The sequence below is a fragment of the Chelonoidis abingdonii genome, chromosome 3 (assembly GCF_003597395.2).
Source record: "Chelonoidis abingdonii isolate Lonesome George chromosome 3, CheloAbing_2.0, whole genome shotgun sequence".
Taxonomy (NCBI): Eukaryota; Metazoa; Chordata; order Testudines; family Testudinidae; genus Chelonoidis; species Chelonoidis abingdonii.
In genome coordinates, this window is record NC_133771.1 from 70,162,979 (window position 1) to 70,185,508 (window position 22,530).

The 22,530-nt window shown below is 45.3% G+C and overlaps 1 protein-coding gene across 2 annotated transcripts in view; it reads left to right on the forward strand.

Annotated features, from left to right (window-relative positions):
* SLC35A1 (solute carrier family 35 member A1) overlaps positions 1-22,530 on the forward strand; it is a 48,388-nt gene that overhangs the window by 5,572 nt on the left and 20,286 nt on the right. For both annotated transcript variants that reach the window (XM_032771846.2, XM_032771845.2), the window contains 3 exons: positions 4,274-4,433; positions 7,106-7,258; positions 20,887-20,953. In XM_032771846.2, coding sequence (XP_032627737.1) covers positions 4,274-4,433; positions 7,106-7,258; positions 20,887-20,953 — 380 coding nt within the window. The remainder of the gene's footprint in view (positions 1-4,273; positions 4,434-7,105; positions 7,259-20,886; positions 20,954-22,530) is intronic.

Here is a 22,530-nt window from a genome sequence, read left to right on the forward strand (position 1 = left end):
AGATATGCATACACACACGGACATGAGAGTCTCAGCTAGCTCTCTTTTTATATGCCTTACTTGTGAAGCTGGGCAGGAGTGGCATTGTAAAATAATGCTGTGAAAAGATCAGTTTAAAGCATGTCAGAGCTTGTGAACTTTTTCTAAATCACTTCTGTAAACCTCACAAATATGCAGGTGTATCCATTTGCATTTTTTTAAATTTATGTGCTTTGGAGTAGGTTCAAAATGGATTAGATGCAAAATACTGACACTTAACACTGACATTTAAAAGAGTCTTCAGAGCTCAGCATGGATGAGGGCTTGGCTTTTTCCAGAAGTGTGTATGTGTAAAAATCTAGTATTCCCACTAATAACATTCTTCAGAGTAAATCTGCAAAAATCATAATATTTCTACTAGGGGTAAAAGATATAATGGTTAAATCCACACTGAAGGATTATGGGAATTTTAAGAGCCTCTGCAGTCTAGCCTTCAGATCAGCGCCAGGTACAAAAAAGCTGAATGCTTGGGGAGCTTTTACAAAAATATTCAATCTTGATTTAAAAATTGTGAGTGATGGAGAATCCACCATTACCCTGGGGAAATTGTTCCAGTGATTAATTACTTTAACTGTTAAAAATTTACCCCTTATTTCCATTATAAATTTGTCTAGCGTGAACTTCTAACCAGTGGATTGTGTTATATTTTTCTCTGCTAGATTGAAGAGCCCCATTATTAAATATTTATTCCCCATGTAGATATTTATAGACTGTAATCAAGTCACCCCTTAACATTCTCTTTGTTAAATTAAATAGATTGAGCTTCCTGAGTCTATGACTATAAGGCATGTTTTCTAATCCTTTAATCTTTCTTGTGGGTCTTCTCTGAACCTTTTCCAATTTATCAACATTGTTCTTGCACTGTGGGTAGCAGAACCAGGTACAGTATTCAAGCAGCAGTTGCACCAGTGCCAAATACAGAGATAAAATAACCCCTCTACTCCTTGAGATTCCTGTTAATGCATCCCAGGATTACATTAGCTCTTTTTGCCGCAGTGTCACATTAGGGGCCCATGTTCAGCTGATTATCCACCACAGCCCCCAAATCTTTGCAACCTCTTTAGTGTGCAAAAGAAATGCAGCTGGTATATAAACTCGTGGTTATCTCAAGATAACTGAGATTTGCTTACATTTCGGTTTCTGTTAATTTAAAAGATCCAGCAAAAGTTTATTTTTTTAATAAACGTGTAGTATCTGCAGTAATACTAGCTTGAATTAAAATTTATAATGTTTTATTAATGGTGATGCTTCAGTGTATAACCTGATCACCCAATGGATTCAGAAAGCAATCTGTTCCCTTGGTGCAAGGTGTGTATTTTGTGCCTTTGTCTGAGGCAGCCAGTGCTGATTACTGTTAAAGTACAGGACACCAAATAAGATAAACCAGGGTTCTGTTCCAAAATCGAATTTATGTAATTAAGTACACTTGCTGTAGTTCTCTACTGTTTACATTTTCGGCGTTGTATGTTCAAGTATGAAATGTTACTTTACACTTTGAATAAATGACTGCCTTTGGAAATGGAGACTTATTATAGTTTAAGCTGTGTAATTATTTACTTTGCCTATAATTATGGTAATAAAATGAACCTGGCATACTCCTGGCCACTAAACTCTGAATTAGTAATTTGTTCAGATTCCCACATGATTTATAACTTCTTAGAGTTGGGACTCAGAAAGCCAAACTGACTTGCATTCTAGTTTTATTTGGGATTACATATTTGAACAACTAAATATATAACATGTTGCAAGCTTGATTATCATTTATATCTCTCACATATCCAGTCCCATGAAAAACACTGAATAAGTTTCCAAGTTAAATATACAGAAGCATCAAGGATGTTGAATTAGAGCCAAAGCACTTTATTTACTTTCTCATATGTGCCTTGGTTTTGCAGTATGTGTGATTAAGATCTGTTGTGAGATCTTTGTACTCCTGGTGCCAGTGATGTGAGTGAGGATGAAGTTTCTTTATTAACTTTTAATTTTTACACTTTTTTTGGGTATAAATCTATCTAGGTGTGCCCACAGTGTCTAATTTAACTTTAAATTACAATGTCTAATTCAGAATATTTTTGTTTTTTTATTTTCTCCTGCCCAACTCAAATAAGAGGTCTTACAGAAGGGCTGCATATCTGAAGCTGTAATATTAAAATTATAATCAAATATTGAGTGTGAATAATCAAAACAATTGCTCACATTCTCCAAAACGACAGTAGGAGTGGTGTTTAAAGGGGCATTTTTCATTACTGAAATTCCATGCCAAATGTCAGAACTACATGAAAACTCTGTTGTTTAACCACCCAGGCCCCTGCTGCCATGCCATCACGAAAAATTTTTCAGGCACCTCACACTAAAGATGAAGAGAAGTTCCTAATCTTCAGTACAATCTGGATGGAACAGATGGAGGAAAGGGGAAACATAACAAGCAAAATGATAGTTTGGCATATGTCTTGTTAAGTTGTTAATTATGTTTCAGTAGTCTGTCCATTACACTTATGCAGTATTTCAGTTGAGTTTATTTTTTCTGTGTATAAATAGTAGCTATTTCAGCCTCTGGCTGCATGTATATAAACTAGAAAACACCTATCCAGTGAAACAGAACTAAATCGAGACAAGTCAGCTAAAGAAAACTCAACTGTCTTCTAACTACGAAAGAAAGTATGGTCAGCTGTAATAAGTTGTGCTCCCTTCCTCTTAATACAAAATCCTGGTCTGAGGTCAGTGTGTGTGTGTGTGTGGTGTGTGATGTGTGTGTGTGGTGTGTGTGTGTGTGTGTGTGTGTGTGTGTGTGTGTGTGTGTGTGTGTGGAAAGGAGTCACAGCGTAAGATTTCTCCTAAATAATAAAGCAAACTGCAATTTTTTTTTTCCTGTAGTCAAGTTGTGGTACTCACAAGAGATCCTTCTTTTAAGTGGGATGATTTGTTTAATCATTTACGTTAGTAACTTTGCTGAAATACGACCACTGTCTAATTTGGTTCATGATATTACTGCTATAATTTAACTTTGAGTGATCAGCCAAGCAATGTACTGTCCTTTGGACCTGATCATTCATGCTTAAGTACATTATTTTGTAATAGTACAGTACTGTATTAGAATTGAACAAAGGTAGGTGCAGTTCTGTCCGTTTTTTTTTTCTCTTATTTAACAGCCTGCCTTTAACAAACAAAATGTGTGATATATTGCGGGATACCATCGTATGAAAGGTCAGGCTTTTGTGGTATTTTTCCACATTTAATCTAACAGTTAAACTTTACTGTAAACAGAGTATAGTTTAATGTAGATAATTCTTTTGAAACAGAAATCTTCTTCCTGGGTCTGGATCATACAGTGCCAGGCAATGTGATGTGCTGTTTGAGGAATAATACCAAGAAACTCTTATTACGTTAGATGCTCATGTAATGTTTTGTATCACAGTATAAAGTTCCTGCGTGGTGCTGAGGTGCAGCATCCATTCCTGTGCCTCTGGCACCACAGCTCTACCTGGAACACTGCTTGCCCATAGTAGTCTTTGGAGAGGCAGAATACAGGTACAGGAGGGAAGGGGTGCTCTCCAGATCTGGTTAAGGGCTTGTCTAGGAAGGTTAATCTGAATTAATTTAAATGTAAATTTAAAGCAGATTAAACAGCACTAAACCCCATGTGGACACTTTTATTCAGAATTAAAGTGGCCTTAATTTCATTTATCTCAGTTCACTTTGTAAGTTACACCAGAAGTGGGACAACTCAGAATCAGAAGAGTGCAAAGGTAGATTAAAGCCACAGTAGCGCTCCCTTCCCCTGGGCTGAGAGTTCTGTGCTGAACCTCTTAAAGGCACAACCTAGAATCTCACCCAGAGGCTTCAGGGGATTTGGAAAATCACAAAAGAAATTTGAGATGAGTCCAATATTAGTAGCAATAAGAGCAATTCTTTGTCTTTCTGTGTGTATACTTCACACTCGAAACAATGGGTAGAGCAACTGATGTTACTGAAACTCTCTGTAGGGCCAACCTGTTGTTGAGAATTCATGTGTTAATACCCCTGACCTTTATCATTTCAAAATCTGCTCCTGGCCCTTAATGGTTTGTACTTGCAGGGAACCAAATTGATTTTCAGTGTAATTTTTTTAATTAATCGAAGATCCCAACTGTTTATTAAAAGCAAGTTTTTAAAGACCTTTCAAAGAACTCTGTTCAGGCATCTTGCTGTAAATAAGTCATCAAATATAGTTGTGCTAAAACCTTTTATTTTGCAGAGAAACTGGAAGCCTGGGTAGGTTGATGACATCTTTAAGAGAAAATGTACTAGGCAGTCCTAAGGAATTGCTAAAATTAAGTGTTCCATCTGTGGTGTATGCGGTCCAAAACAACATGGCTTTCTTGGCTCTTAGCAATTTGGATGCTGCAGTCTACCAGGTAACTGGCATTATTATCGTTAGGAACCAAAACACAGAATCCCTATTTTTACTCATTTTAGGTTTAGTTTTGTTTGCTTTAATGTCTTTTAACACTTCAGAATTTTTTTAATTATTATTATTATTCAAGCACTGAAAAGTGCTCATTAAAAGACGCACAGCAGGACAGACGCTGAAAGACAAAATGCACTGGGAGGCCCAGAGGCAGGAGATACTGTATTTCTCTTTCACCAGGAAATCTATTTTTTCTCTTGTGATTGAGTGTCTTGAAGAAAAGACAAGTTTTTAGGAGGTATTTAAATAAGAAGATGGGGGGCCTGGTATGTGATGTAAGAAAATGCAATGGCAGGAATCTTTGTAGGTTTATTGAACAGAGATTTATGCATTTGTGTGAAAATCGGTGGTTGTATTAGTAATGGGGGGGAAGATCCCATCTCTTGTAAACAGTGATTTATTATTGGCATCATGTGGCATTGTGTGTAGCCACACTTTAAAAAGCTGATTGCCACACAGTTGCTAAATGCAAGTAAGAAGTGAAACCTGGAGCTCATCACATCAAGTAATACAATCTGTAATTCACAGTGCATATGAATAAGGCATGAATTTTGGTAAGTCCCTAAAACAGTCTTGCCATCTTCTATGTTTTTGTGTTCAGTTAGAACCAAGTTTTGTTCAGTGTTATGTCACTTATAACATTGCTGGAAAGTGCTTAAATACTGTGATGATGAGGATGTTGTTATAATCTTTATAGAAGGGATAATTCATATGTAGTTTAAGTTGAAAAGTATAACCCTAATTATGTTTGTTACTATTAAATTTTGAAACCATGTATTTTAGATTTTAATAGTGGAAGGAATTGAGATTAAACCTTTGTTGTAAGTAAATTCCCCCTAACAAATTTGTCTTATTGTTAAAGTAACTCCATTTACTAATATAACCTTATGCAAATTACATAAGAACAGAAATAACCCCCATCCAAAAACTTAAAAAATTAAAGTATTTTGAAATAATGAGGTAAGGTACTCGTATAAAATATTCTGCTATCCTTACCATGTGTTAATCACAATATTGATATGTAAAAATTCACCATATGCACTTCGTAATCAACGATAGCTCTGACCTATAAGACAAATACGCACATCATTAATATTCTATATGAAAATACAGTAAGAAAATGCAAAGGTTGCAAAGTAAAGTACTTGAAAGTCAGGAAAAGCCAATTTTAAGCTTACCTCTTTGTTCATATGTTAAAATACTCTAATTACAAAAAAAAATACTGTTGTTTCTACAGGATCCTAGCCTCTTTAAATGCCCAAATTAGATGATGTGAAGTGAAGGAAGAAGGGGTGCAGTATTTGTGTTTAAATAACTTATTAAAACAGAGGTGAAGAGGGAGGTAGCATGCAGTACAATTGCAAGCTGTTAACCCAAATTTTTTAAAAATCACTGTAGTAAATAACTAAATTACTTTTATAAAAATCAAATTCTTTGTAAATATTTTTATTCTCACTATTGCATGAATGCACCTCTGCCTCACTCACAGTACATTATCTAGTCTGTGCACTAAATGCCAAGTTATGCTGTTACACCAGTGTAAATAAAAAGTAAACCCATTGACTGCCATTGAGTCATTCCAGATTCACATAGTTGTAACTGCAAATGAAATTTAGCTCAGAATGAGGCAGGGAATTAATCTCTCTGAGTATGAAATACTATATGCTAATGCCAGTGTATAGTGGAGTTCAGTATTCTATCGATTGTGGTTTTCATAGAATTATAGAATATCAGGGTTGGAAGGGACATCAGGAGGTCATCTAGTCTAATCCCCTGCTCAAAGCAGGATCAGTCCCCAACTAAATCATCCCAGCAAGGGCTTTGTCAAGTCTGACCTTAACAATCTGTAAGGAAGAAGATTCCACCACCTCCCTAGATAACCCATTCCAGTGCTTCACCACCTTCCTAATGAAAAAGATTTTCCTAATATCTAATCTAAACCTCCGCCACTGCAACTTGAGACCATCACTCTTTGTTCTGTCATCTGGTACCACTGAGAACAGTCTAGATCAATTCTCTTTGGAACCCCCTTTCAGGTAGGTGAAAGCAGCTATCAAGTCCTCCTTCGTTCTTCTGTTCTGCAGACTAAACAATCCCAGTTCCCTCAGCTTCTCCTCATAAGTCATGTTCTCCAGCCCCCTAATCATTTTTGGTGCCCTTCGCTGGACTCTTCCCAATTTTACCACATCCTTCTTGTTGTGTGGGCCCAAACTGAACACAGTACCCCAGATGAGGCCTCACCAATGCCAAATAGAGGGGAATGATCATGTCCCTCAATCTGCTAGCAATGCCCCAACTTATACAGGCAATTAGAACATATGGCCATATACTAGTCCTTTTTAATAAGCAGCCCATAAACTTTGCAATGAATACAGTGAGGGCCTCATGTGGGATGCTCCTAAGCAAACAGTTTTCTGCAAGTCAGCAACCAAGTTTACCGCTAAATGAATAATGTAACTGAGCAGAGGTGGAAGTCATCAGGTTCAACATATATTGCCATTTCCTATTTTAGCAACACAGACTTACTGACAAATTTAAACACCAACAAAAAAAGCCTATTTTCAGAATTTTGATGGAGTTCACGTAACCATATGCTATTTTCTGTTTTCCCTTTTTTAGGTGACATATCAGTTGAAGATCCCGTGTACAGCCTTATGTACGGTCTTAATGTTAAACCGTTCCCTCAGTAAATTGCAGTGGTTCTCAGTCTTTATGTTGTGTGGTGGAGTCACACTTGTTCAGTGGAAGCCTGCTCAGGTTACAAAAGTACAGGTAAGCCTTATCACTTGAATACCTTCTCTGGACACTTCAGCAGAAACAGCAGGCTGCCTTCAGCTTCTCCACCTACCTGTTTCACTCACAGTATGGTGGCTGTGGAATATTTGTAATAATGTATTCCAGGTGCATCACAATTGTGTATCCATTTCCTTTTAGCAACCATGCTGTTTCACAATGTAAAATGTTAGTTTGATTATCAAGTTCAAATTCAGTGGTCCCCAAACTGTGGAGTGCGCCCTTGTAGGGTGGTGCAGAGGAATGTTTTGGAGAGGAGCATGGTGGCCACTCAGCCCCGTTCTGCCCTCAGCTCTGCTCCGTCCCTGGCTCCCAGCTGCAGCTCCACACCCAGCTCCTGGCTACAGCTATGCACCCAGCCCCTGACTATATCCCTTGCCCCACCTCCAGCTGTGGCCCCAGCATTGGCCCTATCTCCCAGTTGGCTGCGGCCCCAGAACCTCTCCTGTCCCAGCCTCGGCCCCTGGCCCTGACCATGGCCCTGTTCCCGGACCTGGCTCCCAACTGTGACCTGCGGGTGGATTGGGGGACGGACAAGGGTAAGGGGGAGCACAAGAGAGAGAAAGTTTGGGAACCACTGCTTTCTTCTTCGAGAGAGATCCCTGTGGATGCTCCACTCCAGGGGATGGTGTGTCCCTGCGCCTTTGTTCTGAGAGTTTTGCAGCAGTGTCAGCATCGGTCTCACACGTGCGATGCCTGGCTTGTGTGACGGTGCTTCAACTGGCTCACACGCGACCCGGACTCCTCAGTTCCTTCTCAACTGTCCCTGGCCTGTGACGAAGCTCAGCAATCCTGTTGAAAATCTTCATTTCAAATAGATAAGTTTAGATAAATTAGTGAGTTAGGATAGTTTAGACAAGTTACTTTTCCGTTATTCGTTAGTCTCCTATTTTAAAAAAAAGTTTTATTTTTCCATCCCTTAGTACAGTTACTATTAGGTTAGGAAGATGCATGATTCACCAGGATTTAAAAGATGCACAACATGCAGAGAGGCGATGCCGGTGTCAGATGAACACACTCAGTGTGTCCATTGACTGGGGGAAGCTCACATTACTCAGAAATGTGCTCACTGTAACAAACTGAAGGCTAGGGCATGAAGGGATAGAGACCTGAGACTTAAACTCATCTTGACGGAGAAGTCCTTAAGACCAACCTCCGACCCAGGGCAGGAGCCCTCTTCCTATCATAAATCACTGGTGTCCTCACCGCCAAAAAACCTGCGAAAAAAACCTGGCCATCCTCTTCACCCCATAGAGAGCAGACAAACACACAATGGTTGCCGACCAAATCGCTCTCATTGGTGTTGGCTGCACCACCGGATATACTCCAGGCACCTCCAGCACCATCTGTATGGTGGCCACCGGTGGATCCCAGCACTCTGGTGTCGAGCTAAGGGCTCTAAGCTGCCTGCCTGCACCATGGCACTGTTGGCAGCTCCAAAGGAGACAACACCGGCAACCACTCCTATCTTCGGGCCACAGCCCAATGCTGCTAGCGCAATGGTGCCAAGACAAACTGCACCGGCTCAGCACACTGTACCCCCAGTGCAATCGGCACCTTGCCCTCTAGCACTGAGGCACTCGGCACCAGAAGAATTTGTTGGTCTCCTCGACTCCAGAGTCCCTTCTCCTAGACACCGATGTCTCACTGAGATCAGCAGTACCACACCAACATTTATCTTTGATAGCGTCACAGTTCTCGAGCAATGAAAATGAGGTGGTTGAAGGGGTATTCTCCCCTCACCATTCGTCCCCAATCAGGACACCTGTGGTTACTGGATCCTGTGACCATGACCCTTGTATGCTCATGATATGCCACCATGGTACAGCCACCCATGGATGGCAGCACCCATGCCCTATCCTGGTCATTGGCCATATTGGAATCCCTAGGGATCTTACAAAAGATACTACAGCAGGTGCCACAGCCCACATAGGGAAGATGCCAGATCCCCACCTCCACCTTCAGAGAATATAGTGACCGAGACAGAGGATGAACCCATGGCAGAGCAGGAAGAGAACACTGCTCCTGACACCTCGCCAACCAAGAACAATTCATCCTCCTCACTGGATGAGGCTATTATGCCTCCAACTACAGCTGATGAGTTTACCCACATCCAAGACTTACATCAAAAGAGTGGCCAATGAGCTCAAAATTGCTCTGGAGGAAGTGCCAGAAACTCAACATGAGCCAACGGATATTTTACAGACATCTTCCTTCTCAAGGATAGCCTCACTGATTGGCAATGCTGTCATGGAACCCGCCAAGACTATGTTGCAAACTCCAGCCACCATACTTCCTACCTGCAAACGGGTGGACTGAAAATATTATGTTCCCTCGAAGGGATGGAATTTCTATTCATACACCCAGCACCCAACTTGCTGGTACTGGAATTGGTCAACCAAAGGGGCAAACAACAGCACTTTCGATCCACTCCCTTCAATAAAGAGAATAAGAGGTTGGATGCTATTCAGCTGCAAAGTATACTCTTCCTCCACACTTCAATTCAGGGTGGCAAATTACACAGCGCTACTTGCCAAATACGACTACAGGAACTATGGGAAATTTATGGACTTTATTAACGAGATCCCAGAGGAAAAGAGGTAACAATTTAAATCTCTGGTCTCTGAAGGACAGATGACAGCATGCACAGCTCTACAGGCCTCACTAGATGCTGCTGACATAGCCGCCAGGTCCATTGCTACAGCTGTGGTCATGCTGGTGGTTTAACTCCTCAGCATTCCCACGGGAGATACAAAATACAGGCAAAGATCTCCCCTTCAGTGGAGAAAAATTGTTTGCAGCCAAAACCACTGAGTACTGCACACAATGAAGGACTCATGGGCCATTTTCTGGACCCTCGGCATTCATACACGTGCTACAAGAAGGAGACAATACAGGTATCAACCATATCAGAGGAATAGATACTCACCATACACACAGCAACACCAGGGGCCTTACAAACATGAACACCAATGACAGACAGAGACCACAATGACGACTCCCTCCACCACCAGCGGCATCTCAACCTACTGCCTCTAATAAACAAATTTGAAGGCTTGGTCGAGGGTCTGGAAGCCTTCTCCCACATTCCAGCATTTACACCATCCATCCATCTATTTGGAGCCAGTTTGGTCTCATTCTACCTGAAATGAGCTGCCATCCCCATGGACAAATGGGCCTTAGAAGTCATCCAAATGGGCTTATACCATTCCTTTCCTATCGATACTCCTGCACCCACCTCCCCTCCCCTCCCCATCCCTTTTCAGGGTCCCTCTCACGAACATTTGTTATGCCAAGAGAGAGATCATCTCCTCCAATTAGGGGCCGTGGAGATTATTCCTGCACAACATGGGGGAATGGATTTCACTCCCACTATGTGTTTATTTTTTAACACAAAAGAAAAATGAGGATGGCGACCTATCCTCGATCTCGGGTGACTCAACAAGTTCGTGAGAAAGCAGCAGTTCAGGATGGTCACCTTAACAACAATAATACCAGTGTTGGAGCAGGGAGACTGGTTTTCAGCCCTCGACCTGCAGGATGCTTATTTTCATGTTACGATACACCCTGCCCACAGGCATTTTCTGAGATTTACTTTGGACACAGACAACTATCAATATAAGGTTTTACTTTTCGGCCTGTCAACAGCGCCTCGCATTTTCGCAAAGATCCTCATGGCAGTAACGGTGCATCTGAGAAAACACGGAATAATATTTCTTTACCTGGATGACTGTCTCACGCTCAATCAGATGCCATTTGCTCTACCCAAATTATGATAGATTGCTTCCAGAGTCTATTTACAAATAAACAAAAGGAAATCACAATAGAACCAGCTTAACAGTTAAAATTCATTAGCGCTTACTTCGACTTGGTGCCGACGAAGGCGTCACTTCCACGAGACAGATTCAACACCATAAAGACACTCATATTCACAGTATGGAACAGGTCACACTCACACATGCCTACAACTATCGGGCCACATGGCAGCATGCACATTTGTGGTCAAACACGCATGCTTGCACATGCATTGCCTGCAAGGATGGCTAGCAACCATCCACAGACCAAACAAGCACAGGGTAAACATACGATTAACAATGCCCCCCGAGGTCAAGGACTCACTAATCTGGTGGACTCAACCACACAACCTGTGCTTGGGAATCCCATTTACACAAGATCCATCATCACACATGATCACAACAGATGGCTCCTTCATTGGGTGGGGAGCACACATACAACATTGCACAGTTCAGGGATTATGGTCCACACCTATGACAAGGCTACACATAAACCTGCTAGACCTTTGTGCCATCTGCAATGCTTGCGTCCACTTCTTACCATTCATAAGAAACCAAAGCATAAGAGTAATGACTGATAACATCGCTTGTATGTTTTACATAAACAGGCAAGGGAGAGCCCAACCACACTCGCTATGTACCAAGGCTATTAGACTCTGGAACTGGTGTATCTAACACAATATTCATATCTCGGCTTCCTACCTACCTGGATGCCAGAACACCACAGCAGACGAACTCAGCAGACATTTTCCCCACGACCACGAATGGGAATTAAACAACGTGATACTGGAATGCGTATTCCGAATATGGGGCCCCCCCACAAATAGATTTATTCACGACTGCCCGCAACACCAGATGTCCGAAATTCTACTCTAGAGCAGGTCTGGGGAAGTGATCGATGTGGGATGCGTTCCTGACCAGGTGTAACACAGACCTTCTCTATGCATTCCACTAATACCAGTACTACCCAGAGTAATACAGAAAATAAGGACCAACAAAGCCAGAGTAATGCTAATAGCCCCCACATGGCCAAGACAAGTGTGGTATCTGTATATAACATGGATGTCGGCAGGTGCCCCCATCACTCTCCCTCTCTGGACAGACCTGTCAACGCAACAAGAGGGCCAAATGCGACATCTGAACATAAAGATGCTACATTTGAAGGCATGGCTCCTCTGTGGTTTTCTAAAAATGAACTAAGTTGCTCTGAACAGTTCCAGAGGGTGCTGCTCCACGGTAGAAAACATACTACATGTAGCACCCACCTACATAAGTAGAAGAAATTTACAGCATGGTGCACCGCCAGACAAATCAATGTAACATCTGCACCTCTTCCATTGATATTAGACTGTCCTGGAATTAAAACAATCCGCTCTCTCCATCAGCTCACTGAAGCTACACCTTGCGGCTATCGCCACCTTTCACCAAAACACCTTTCACCAACGACACTACAATCTTTGCTCAGTCAATCACCAAGTGATTCCTCAGAGGCATCCAAACCATCTCTCCGGATATGAGACCACTCACACAACCTGGGATTTAAACTTGGTCTTACCAGCCCTCACTCAGAAACTGTTTGAACCCTTAGCAAACTGCTCCCTACTGCACCTATCCATGAAAGTGGCATTCCTAATAGTGATCACATCAGCTAGATGTGTGGGAGAAATCAGGGCGCTCTTGGCAGATCCATCACATTGTTTAAAGATAAAGTCACGTTACGCACCCATCCTAAATTTCTCCCCAAAGTCCTTCCACATTAATCAACCTATACAGCTTCCAACTTTCTTTCCTAAACCACACGAGAACGTGTTCAAAGCCTCAGTGCACATCCTAGACATTAGAGCACTAGCTTTCTACTTGGACAGAACCAAACCAAAAAAGATGGTTACTCACCTTTGCAACTGTTGTTCTTCGAGATATGTTGCTCATATCCATTCCAATTAGGCGTGCGCGTTCGTCGGAAGATTTTTACCCTAGCAACACTTGGTGGGTTGGCTGGGTCGCCCCGTAGAGTGGCGCCTCCATGGCGCCGGATATATACCCTTGCTGACCCAATGGCTCTTCAGTTCCTTCTTGCTAGCTACTCCGACAGAGGGGAAGGAGGGCGGGTTTGGAATGGATATGAGCAACACATCTCGAAGATCAACAGTTTCAAAGGTGAGTAACTGTCTTTTCTTCTTCGAGTGCTTGCTCATATTGATTCCAGTTAGGTAACTCCCAAGCCTTACCTAGGTGGTGGGGTCGGAGTGAGATGTCACAGAATGTAGAACTGCTGATCCAAATGCCGCGTCATCTCTGGACTGTTGAACCAATGCGTAATGTGATGCAGAGGTGTGGACCGAGGACCAGGTAGCTGCACGACATATCTCCTGGATGGGTACGTGGGCCAGGAAAGCGGCAGATGAAGCCTGAGCCCTGGTAGAATGAGCGGTAAGGTGGCTTATCGGAACATGAGCCAAGTCATAGCAGGTGCGGATGCACGATGTCACCCAAGATGAAATCCTCTGGGAGGAGACCGATAGGCCCTTCATTCGGTCTGCGACTGTGACTTAGAGTTGGGATGTTTTACGGAAGGGCTTTGTTCGCTCGATATAAAATGCGAGCACCCTACAGACATCTAGGGAGTGCAGTTGCTGCTCCCGGCGTGATGAGTGTGGCTTCGGGAAGAAGATCGGAAGGAAGATATCCTGGTTGATATGAAAGGCCGATACCACTTTAGGGAGGAAGGCCGGATGTGGTCACAACTGTACCTTGTCCTTATGAAACACCGTATATGGGGGGTCCACCATGAGAGCCCGAAGCTCTGAAACTCGTTTTGCCGATGTAATGGCTACGAGGAAGGCTGTCTTCCAGGACAGGCACAGCAGCGAGCAGGTTGCTAGCGGCTCGAAGGGAGCAGTCATAAGTTTGGCTAGAACTAGGTTGAGGTCCCAGGTTGGGGCGGGGTGGCGTACTTATGGGTATAATCGCTCCAAGCCCTTGAGGAGCCTCGAAACCATGGGGTGAGAGAACACCGGGCAGCCGCTCTCCCCTGGGTGGAAGGTAGAGATGGCCGCCAAGTGCACCTTCAATGAAGATACCGCTAGGCCATGCTGTTTGAGAGACCAGAGGTAGTCCAAGATGGTAGGGACCGGTACTTCGATGGGAATAACATTACGTTGGTCGCACCAGCAGGAGAAGCGCTTCCACTTGGTCAGATATGTTAACCTAGTGGAAAGTTTCCTACTACCCAGGAGCACTTGTTGCACCGAGGCAGAACAATGTAACTCGGACTGGCTTAACCACGCAGTAACCATGCTGTGAGGTGGAGAGACTGCAGGTCTGGGTGGTAAAGTCTGCTGTGGTCTTGAGTTATGAGGTCCGGGCAAAGAGGTAGAGGGATTGGGTTGGCTATTGACAAGTCGAGCAACATGGTGTACCAGTGTTGCCTTGGCCAGGCTGGAGCAATCATGATCAGGTGGGCTCTGTCTCTGCGAAGCTTGAGCAGGACCCTGTGAACCAGCGGGAATGGTGGAAAGGTGTAAAGCAGATGGCTCGTCCACGGTATCAGAAATGCGTCTGAGATCGAGCCCTGGGAGAGACCTTGGAAGGAGCAGAACATCTGGAATTTCCTGTTCTCGCGGGAGGTGAAGAGGTCTATGCGGGGAAAGCCCCACTTCTAGAAAACAGAATAGATAACATCCGGACGAATCGATCACTCGTGAGACAGGAAGGATCTGCTGAGTTGATCCGTCAGAGTGTTCTGAACCCCTGGGAGAAAAGACGCTACCAGGTCTATCGAATGGGCTATGCAGAGGTCCCAGAGCTGAATAGCTTCCTGACAAAGGGGGGAGGAACGTGCTCCTCCCTGCTTGTTTATGTAAAACATGGTCGTTGTGTTGTCTGTGAACACTGAGACACAACGGCCTTGTAAATGCCCTTGAAACGCCTGGCACGCAAGGCGGACTGCTCTCAGCTCCTGCACATTGATGTGCAAGGCCAGTTCCTGAGCTGACCAAAGGCCTTGAGTGTGGAGATGTTCGAGGTGAGAACCCCAGCCGAGAGATGACACGTCCGTTGTCAGGGTCATTGAAGGCTGAGGCGGATGGAATGGCATCCCTGCATAGACCAGGGAGGGCATCAACCACCAGTCCAGGGAGCCTAGGATGCTCAGGGGTATCGTGAGGATTGTGTCTATACTGTCTCTGCCCGGGTGGTATACCGAGTAGAGCCAAGTTTGAAGGGGACGGAGACGTAGTCTGGAGTGTTTGGTCACGAACGTACAGGCAGCCATGTGACCCAGGAGGCTGGGACAAGTGCAAGCTGAAGTTGTCGAGAAGTCTTGTAGGCCTTGTATAATTGATGCCATTGCCTGAAACCGAGGCTGTGATAAGCAGGCCCTGGCGAGATTGGAGTCCAGAATGGCCCCAGTGAAGTCTATTCTTTGTATGGGAACCAGAGTGGATTTCTCTATGTTGATCATCAGGCCTAGTCGCTTGACTAGGTCCTTGACAATGCCCACATGACAACAATGCCCACATGACGGGTGACTTGGGTCTCGGAGGCTCCTCGAATGAGCCAGTTGTCGAGATAGGGGAAGACGTGTATCCAACAACGATGGAGGGAGGCGGTGACTACAGCCATGCATTTTGTGAATACTTGTGGGGCTGTAGAGAGGCCAAATGAAAGGACCGTATATTGGAAATGTTGACGGTTGACCACAAACCGGAGGTACCGTCTGTGCGGAGGGTAAATGGCAATGTGAAAACACGCGTCCTTCATATTGAGGGCGGCATACCAGTCTCCCGGATCCAAGGATGGGATGATGGTCCCCAAGGATACCATGCGGAAGTTCAACTTTATCATGAACTTGTTGAGTCCTCGCAGTTCTAGGATAGGTCTGAGACCTCCCTTTGCCTTGAGGATTAGGAAATAGCGGGACTAGAACCCCTTGCCCCTCGAATCCTTCGGTACCTCCTCTATAGCTCCCATGGCAAGGAGCATCCCTACCTCTTGCAAGAGGAATTGCTCATGAGAGGGGTCCCTGAAGAGGGATGAGGATGAGGGATGTGAGGGGCGGGGGCAAAATAAACTGGAGGTGGTATCCGAATTCTACCGTGCGTAGGACCCAACAATCTGAAGTTAGTTGGGTCCATGCAGGGAGGAAATGGAAGAGGCAGTTGTAAAAAGGAGGGAAAGGATCCTGGGAAACAACTGGTACACCGTCCTTGGGCGTGCCTTCAAAAGTTTGGTTTGGGTCCCGTGGGTGGTTTGGAGGGACCCTGATTCTGACCCCCCTTGGGGTCCAGACTGCCATTTGCGATTGTCTTGGCCGCGCCTTCTGCTGAAGTCCTGTCCTGGCCTAGGCGGGGGGTAAGGGCAGTGAGGCTGGAGGCGGAAGGATCTGCGCTGAGTCAGCGGTGTGTGCATCCCGAGCGAGCACATGATCACCCTATTGTCCTTTAGGCTTTGCAGCCTAGGGTCAATCTTTTCAGAAAATAGGCCTTGGCCATTGAAGGGCAAGTCCTGTATGGTGTGCTGTAATTCAGGTGGAAGGCCTGACACCTGAAGCCATGATATTTGCCTCATGGCGATTCCTGAAGCCAGAGTCCTGGCTGCGGAGTCAGCTGCGTCCAGCGAGGCCTGGAGAGAAGTTCTCGCCGCCACCTTCCCTTCCTCCAAAAGGGCAGCAAACTCTTGGCGGGAGTCTTGGGGAACTAACTCCGTGAATTTTCCAATCGCCGCCCAGGTGTTATAGTTGTACCGGCTAAGCAGGGCTTCCTGGTTTGCCACCCTAAGTTGGAGGCCCCAATCAGAGTATACTTTGCGGCCCAATAAGTCCATGCGCCTAGCCTCCTTTGATTTTGGAGCAGGAGCTTGCTGGCCATGGTGCTCCCTTTTGTTGACTGATTGCACGACAAGGGAGCAGGGAGGAGGGTGCACGTACAGGTACTTGTACCCCCTAGAGGGCACCATGTACTCCCGTTCAACTCCCCTGGCCGTGGGCGGAATAGAGGCTGGAGACTGCCAGTTGGTACCGGCATTTGCCTGGATCGTATGAATAAATGGCAAGGCCACTCTTGTGGGGGTGTCTGCTGACAAAATATCCACCACAGGGTCCTCTATCTCTGGGACCTCCTCTACCTGAAGATTCATATTCAGGGCCACGCATCTCAGGAGGTCCTGATGTGCCCTCAGGTCAATTGGAGAAGGGCCCAAGGAGGATGTCCCCACCACTGCTTCATCTGGAGAGGAGGAAGAGGAAAGGCCAGGGACAAGAGGGTCCTGTGTGGGCTCCTGTTCTTGGGCGATGTCGGGCTCAGGTGGGACCTGAGAGTCTGTTGACTGAATGGGAGCTTCCTCCGTACCCGCAGGAGCGGAGTGGCTGACAGTCACCTCTGGCACCCGGTGTCCTGATGGTACGGAGCGTAATGGCACTGGAGGCGCACCTTGGGCTTGGTGATATGCCCAAGGTGTCCAGAATGACCACTGATGAGGTCCTTGTTCTTGGGCCTGGGTCTCCTGGAAGACTCGGCTGGGCACATCTGCGTCACAGTCCTGTGCATAGGAAGCACTGTCCACGTGAGATGACACAGATGTGTGTCGAGACGGCCACGGAAGAACTGAAAAGCCCTGGGAAGGGTCTCCATCTCTAAATGATCTCTCTCTGTGCGGCACCGGAGAGCAGTACTGGGCGCCATACCAGTACCGGGAACGAGACCGAGACCTACGACTGGAGCGGTGCCGGGAGGTCGACCGGAATCTCGAAGCTCAACGTCTGGAACGGCTGCAAGAGATGCGGTGTCGGGAACAGTGCCAGGAACTGGATCGGTGCCGAGAGTACCGGGCTGGTGAACAGGATGCTGAACAGTGTCACGAGTGCGACTGGTACCGAGATGGAGAGCGGCGTCGAGACCGGGATCGGTGACGGGACCGAGAGCGCCGGTGGGACTGCGATTGTGATCGGTGCCTCTCGGCGGTGCCGACAGAGGATGGTCTCAGCAGGGCAGGCTTGCCAATCGATTGTATAACCCGCACCGATGGTGCCGAGGATTGATGCAGCGCAGACTTTGTCAGCGCGATCAGCTCCCTCACCGTGGAAAAGGTCTCTGGCGTGGAGGGAATAGTGAGCTCAACCACGGCATGCCCCAGGGAGCTTTCAGGCACTGTACTCGATGGCCCTTGCAGGACCGGAATCGACGGTGCTGAAGCTGGCGGTGCCGTGGCAGGTGTCGGTGCCGGGCGGTCTGACTTAGGCGGGTGCGCCGACTGTGGCGCAGGCGGCACGGAAGCAGCAGGAATCTTATGTAACCCGCGGGGAGAGGGAACGGTGCCAAGCAGACGTCTGTGCTGGCGATGGTTGGTGCCGAGGGGCCTTAGCGGTACCGGTGCAATCCGGTGCTGAAGAAGCACTTCTCCCTGATGCGGACTGTCCGGTGCTCGGTGCCAAGGGTGGAGGAGTAAGAGCTGCCTCCATCAGCAGCTGTTTGAGATGAAAGTCCCGCTCCTCCTTCGTCCTGGGCTTAAAGGCCTTACAGATCTGGCACTTATCCGAGAGATGGGATTCCCCGAGGCACTTAAGACAGGAGTCATGGGGATCTCCCGTTGGCATTGGCTTGTGGCAGGCCGAGCATGGTTTGAAGCCCGGCGAACCGGGCGTGGGCCCCGGTACCGGGTGCGGGGAAGGGGCTAATCTTCAAACCCCTCTCAACTATAAACACTAACTATATTATACAATAAATAAAACTAACTACAACTATAGAAATTATAACTATATACACAAGAATTAGTAAGAGAACTACGAGTAGCTAGGGAAGTGGAGAACAGCTAAGTCGCGCTCCACTGTTCCAACAACCGACGCAGGCGGTAAGAAGGAACTGAAGGGCCGTTGGGTCGGCAGGGGTATATATCCGGCGCCATGGCGGCGCCACTCTAGGGCACGACCCAGCTGATCCACCGAGTGTTGCTAGGGTAAAAATCTTCCGACGAACGTGCATGCGGTGCGCGCACACCTAATTGGAATCGATACGAGCAAGCACTCGAAGAAGAACTCTTTATACCCATCACAGAACTCTCTAAGGGTATTTCCATATCTGGATGCATTCACCTGTGCTATCAGTTAAAAAGCACACAACCTTCCGCGGGATCAAGATGCACTCTACTAGATCTATATCAGCATCAGTATCACTCCTAAACAATGTTCCACTTACAAACATAAGCAAAGCCGCCACTTGGGCCTCCAAACACACCTTTGCCAAATATTATGCAATCACGCAAGCCCTAGGGCGGAAACTAGGCTGGGCTGAGCAGTATTATCAGCAATTATCCTACCAACTCTGAAGCCCCTACCATCCTAGGAGGTCACTGCTCTACAGTCATCTGGAGTGGCGCACTCACAGGGACATCTCTCTCAAAGAAGAGAAGGTTACTCACCTTGTGCAGTAACTGAGTTTCTTCGAGAGGTGTCCCCCTGTAGGTGCTCCACTACTCATGCTCCTCCTCTCTACTTTGGAGTTTAAAGCAGACTCTGCGGTAGAGAAGGAACTGAGGAGTTTGGGTCATGCATGCGCTAGATGAAGCACCAACATCATGCGAGGCAGGAACTGCGCATGCATGATCTGTATGGGCAGTGCTGCAAAATTCTCCAAGCAAAGGCACAGGGACCCACCATCACCTGGAGTGGGGCACCCACAGGGGTACACATCTTGAAAAACTTCAGTTACTGCACAAGGTGAGTAACCTCGCCCTGATTCAAACAGGCTTGTTGCTCTGCCACATCCTATATTTTTGGGAAGAGAAGCGTTTGCCACAAGTAGCATAAATTACCACTATAGTAAATTCAACAACATAGATAATATTGCAGCAATTCCCTTTTTCAGTAATTGGTGTTGAGTGTACTCTAGCAGTCGGAGCAAGGAACTGGGAATCAGTAATAACAACAATTATTGGCTTTTACATAGCACTTTACAAATGGAGGTAAGTATCATCTCTATTTTACAGATGGGGAAACTGAGGCACAGAGAGGTGACATGACTTGCCCAGTCACCTAGCAGGCCAGTGGCAGAGCTGGGAATAGAACACACATCTTTTTAGTCCTAGTCCAGTGCTCTATCCACTAGGCCACACTGCTTCCAGACAGCTGCATTTCATTCCTAGTTCTACTAGTGTCTTGTCTTCTGTTACCATGAGCAAGTCACTTAAGCCAGCATCTTTAAAGTTGTGTGCTTAATGGTAGGTCCCTAAATCCATGCTTTAGGCAGATGAAATGCCTTCCTTTACCGTGATTGTGGTAGTTGCTCTGTCCCTCTGAAAAGGTCACTTAAGTGCCTTCCTATAGGCGTGCAAATTAAAAGACTAGCCATAACCATTCTAGTAAACTGAAATATGACAATCTGCATACTACTACTGCTTCCTCACAAGGAGTTAAGGGTTAATCTATAAAGTACTTTAAGATCTGCAGATGAACTCTGTGAGTGTAAAAAGTTTACAAGATTAGAGGAAATAAAGAAACCTCATGTGACAGAAAAGCTGAGAGATAGGGCTGGTGGTTTGCCTTTGTAATTTGACTTGTGTGTCTCAGTACTTCTAAGGTTAGTAAAATATACTTGGCAAATCAAACTCCATAGTGAAGCAGCGGTGAATAGAGCTAGCTAAGCTATAGAGCAGCTCTGGCTAAGAAAGGATTACTTACTGTAACTGTAACTTGCTGTAACTAACCTAACACATTTTCATGTTGTAATAAAATGCTAAATTAGCGTCTGGAAATAATTACTGTAAATTACTCTAGTGATACAACTAACCTACCACCTATTTTGTTTATGATTCATGTTGCAGATGGAGCAGAATCCGTGGTTAGGGTTTGGCGCTATAGCTATTGCTGTACTATGTTCAGGATTTGCAGGTAAAACATTTCTGTATGCAGTTTGTTTTAAAAGAACAGGCCAGGACCTTTCATCATGGGGCAAACTAAAACATCTCACATCTCTTATATTACTTAATTTAACTATACTTGTTGATTTACAAGACTGTTTGAGAGTTAAGGAAGGACTTCATCCCCTTCTGCACACATTTTCCTTCTATTTCCTGTGGTCGTAACACTGGATTTGTGATATCACAATATTTACATTTCAAAATATAGTGATGTTACAAACCCATGGTTTTGAGTTCAAGGCTGGCTTAGACAGGAGAGGCAGGCCTGTGAGAGGAAGAGCCCTTCTTCAAATATAAATATCTGTAGTCACGCTAAAGGAAAACTAGAAAGTGATTTGCTTAGTACAGGTTTTTTAAATAAAAACTCCTCCTTTTCCAAGTTTGCTTTGGTGTGAAAGCTCCCTTACGATTTAGAACAGAAGACCCACATTCTTCCATGTGTGGAATGGAACTCATTTCAATTTTTGTGCTGGTTCTGCCTCTGGAATAAGCCCTTCCCTAGTCCTGTGAGTGCAGTTGAAAGTCAATGAGATGCAGAAGGATCAGGTGTAATTTTAGATGGTCAGAGGAGAAGCAGGAAACATAGGCAAAATTCTATTAAAAATAGTCTTTCCTTTTTGTTGCCCTTTATCCTTTCACCACTGCAGGAGCCAGAGAATTGGGAACAAGTGGGTTGCAGTTAAAGGATAATTGCAGTTGTGTTTTCTACTGCATAAGAATTAAAAAATTGTTTACAGGGTTCAGGGGCAATGCTTTCCTGACTGTAAACTTAGGGCTGGCAGAGTCACTTGTTGCAAATCATACTAGGGTTTTTTTGGTTTTTTTTCAGTTGAATAATTGGTCATGAACCAAGAGTTATCACTTCCAACCACTTCTAGTTCTCACCACATAAAACTTCCTGTGAGGCGCCTCTGGTTGTCACATGTGCTTATTGTTCTATTTGTAGAAAACAAATTCCTTTTGAAAAAAGATCTTCGCAAAAGCAGCCTCATTTATAATACAGATCTCCACCCCCAAAGTGCCTATCTAGGGCTCTAGCAGTCTTCTCCAAAGGGTTAAAAATACAAATAAAAAATAAATTCAGCAGCTGTTCCTCAGTCTGAAACCAAAATGCTTTAATCAAGCCCAGCCAGCATCCCCTTCTCCACCTACCCCAGCCATTGCCATGCCATGCCATTCCCTCCCCAGCAGCCTGTGTAAATAGGTGGGCCTTGGCAGCCTACCCTGAAGGTCAACAAATTCAAACCATTTAGGACCGGAGTGGGGAGGTTCAGAGTTGAGGACCCCTCTCTTCAGTAGCAAGAGGACACCAGGATGAGGTACCTCCCCTGACCACAATTATTGCAGTGTAGCATAGGGAAAGATATGGGCAGATCTAAAGCCATTTTGGACTTTAAAGGTTCAAAACAACACTAAGTTCTTCTTCGAGTGCTTGCTCATATCCATTCCAGTAGGTGTACGCGCTGCGCGTGCACGTTCGTCGGAAAACTTTTACCCTAGCAACTCCAGCGGGCCGGCAGGTCGCCCCCTAGAGTGGCGCCACTATGG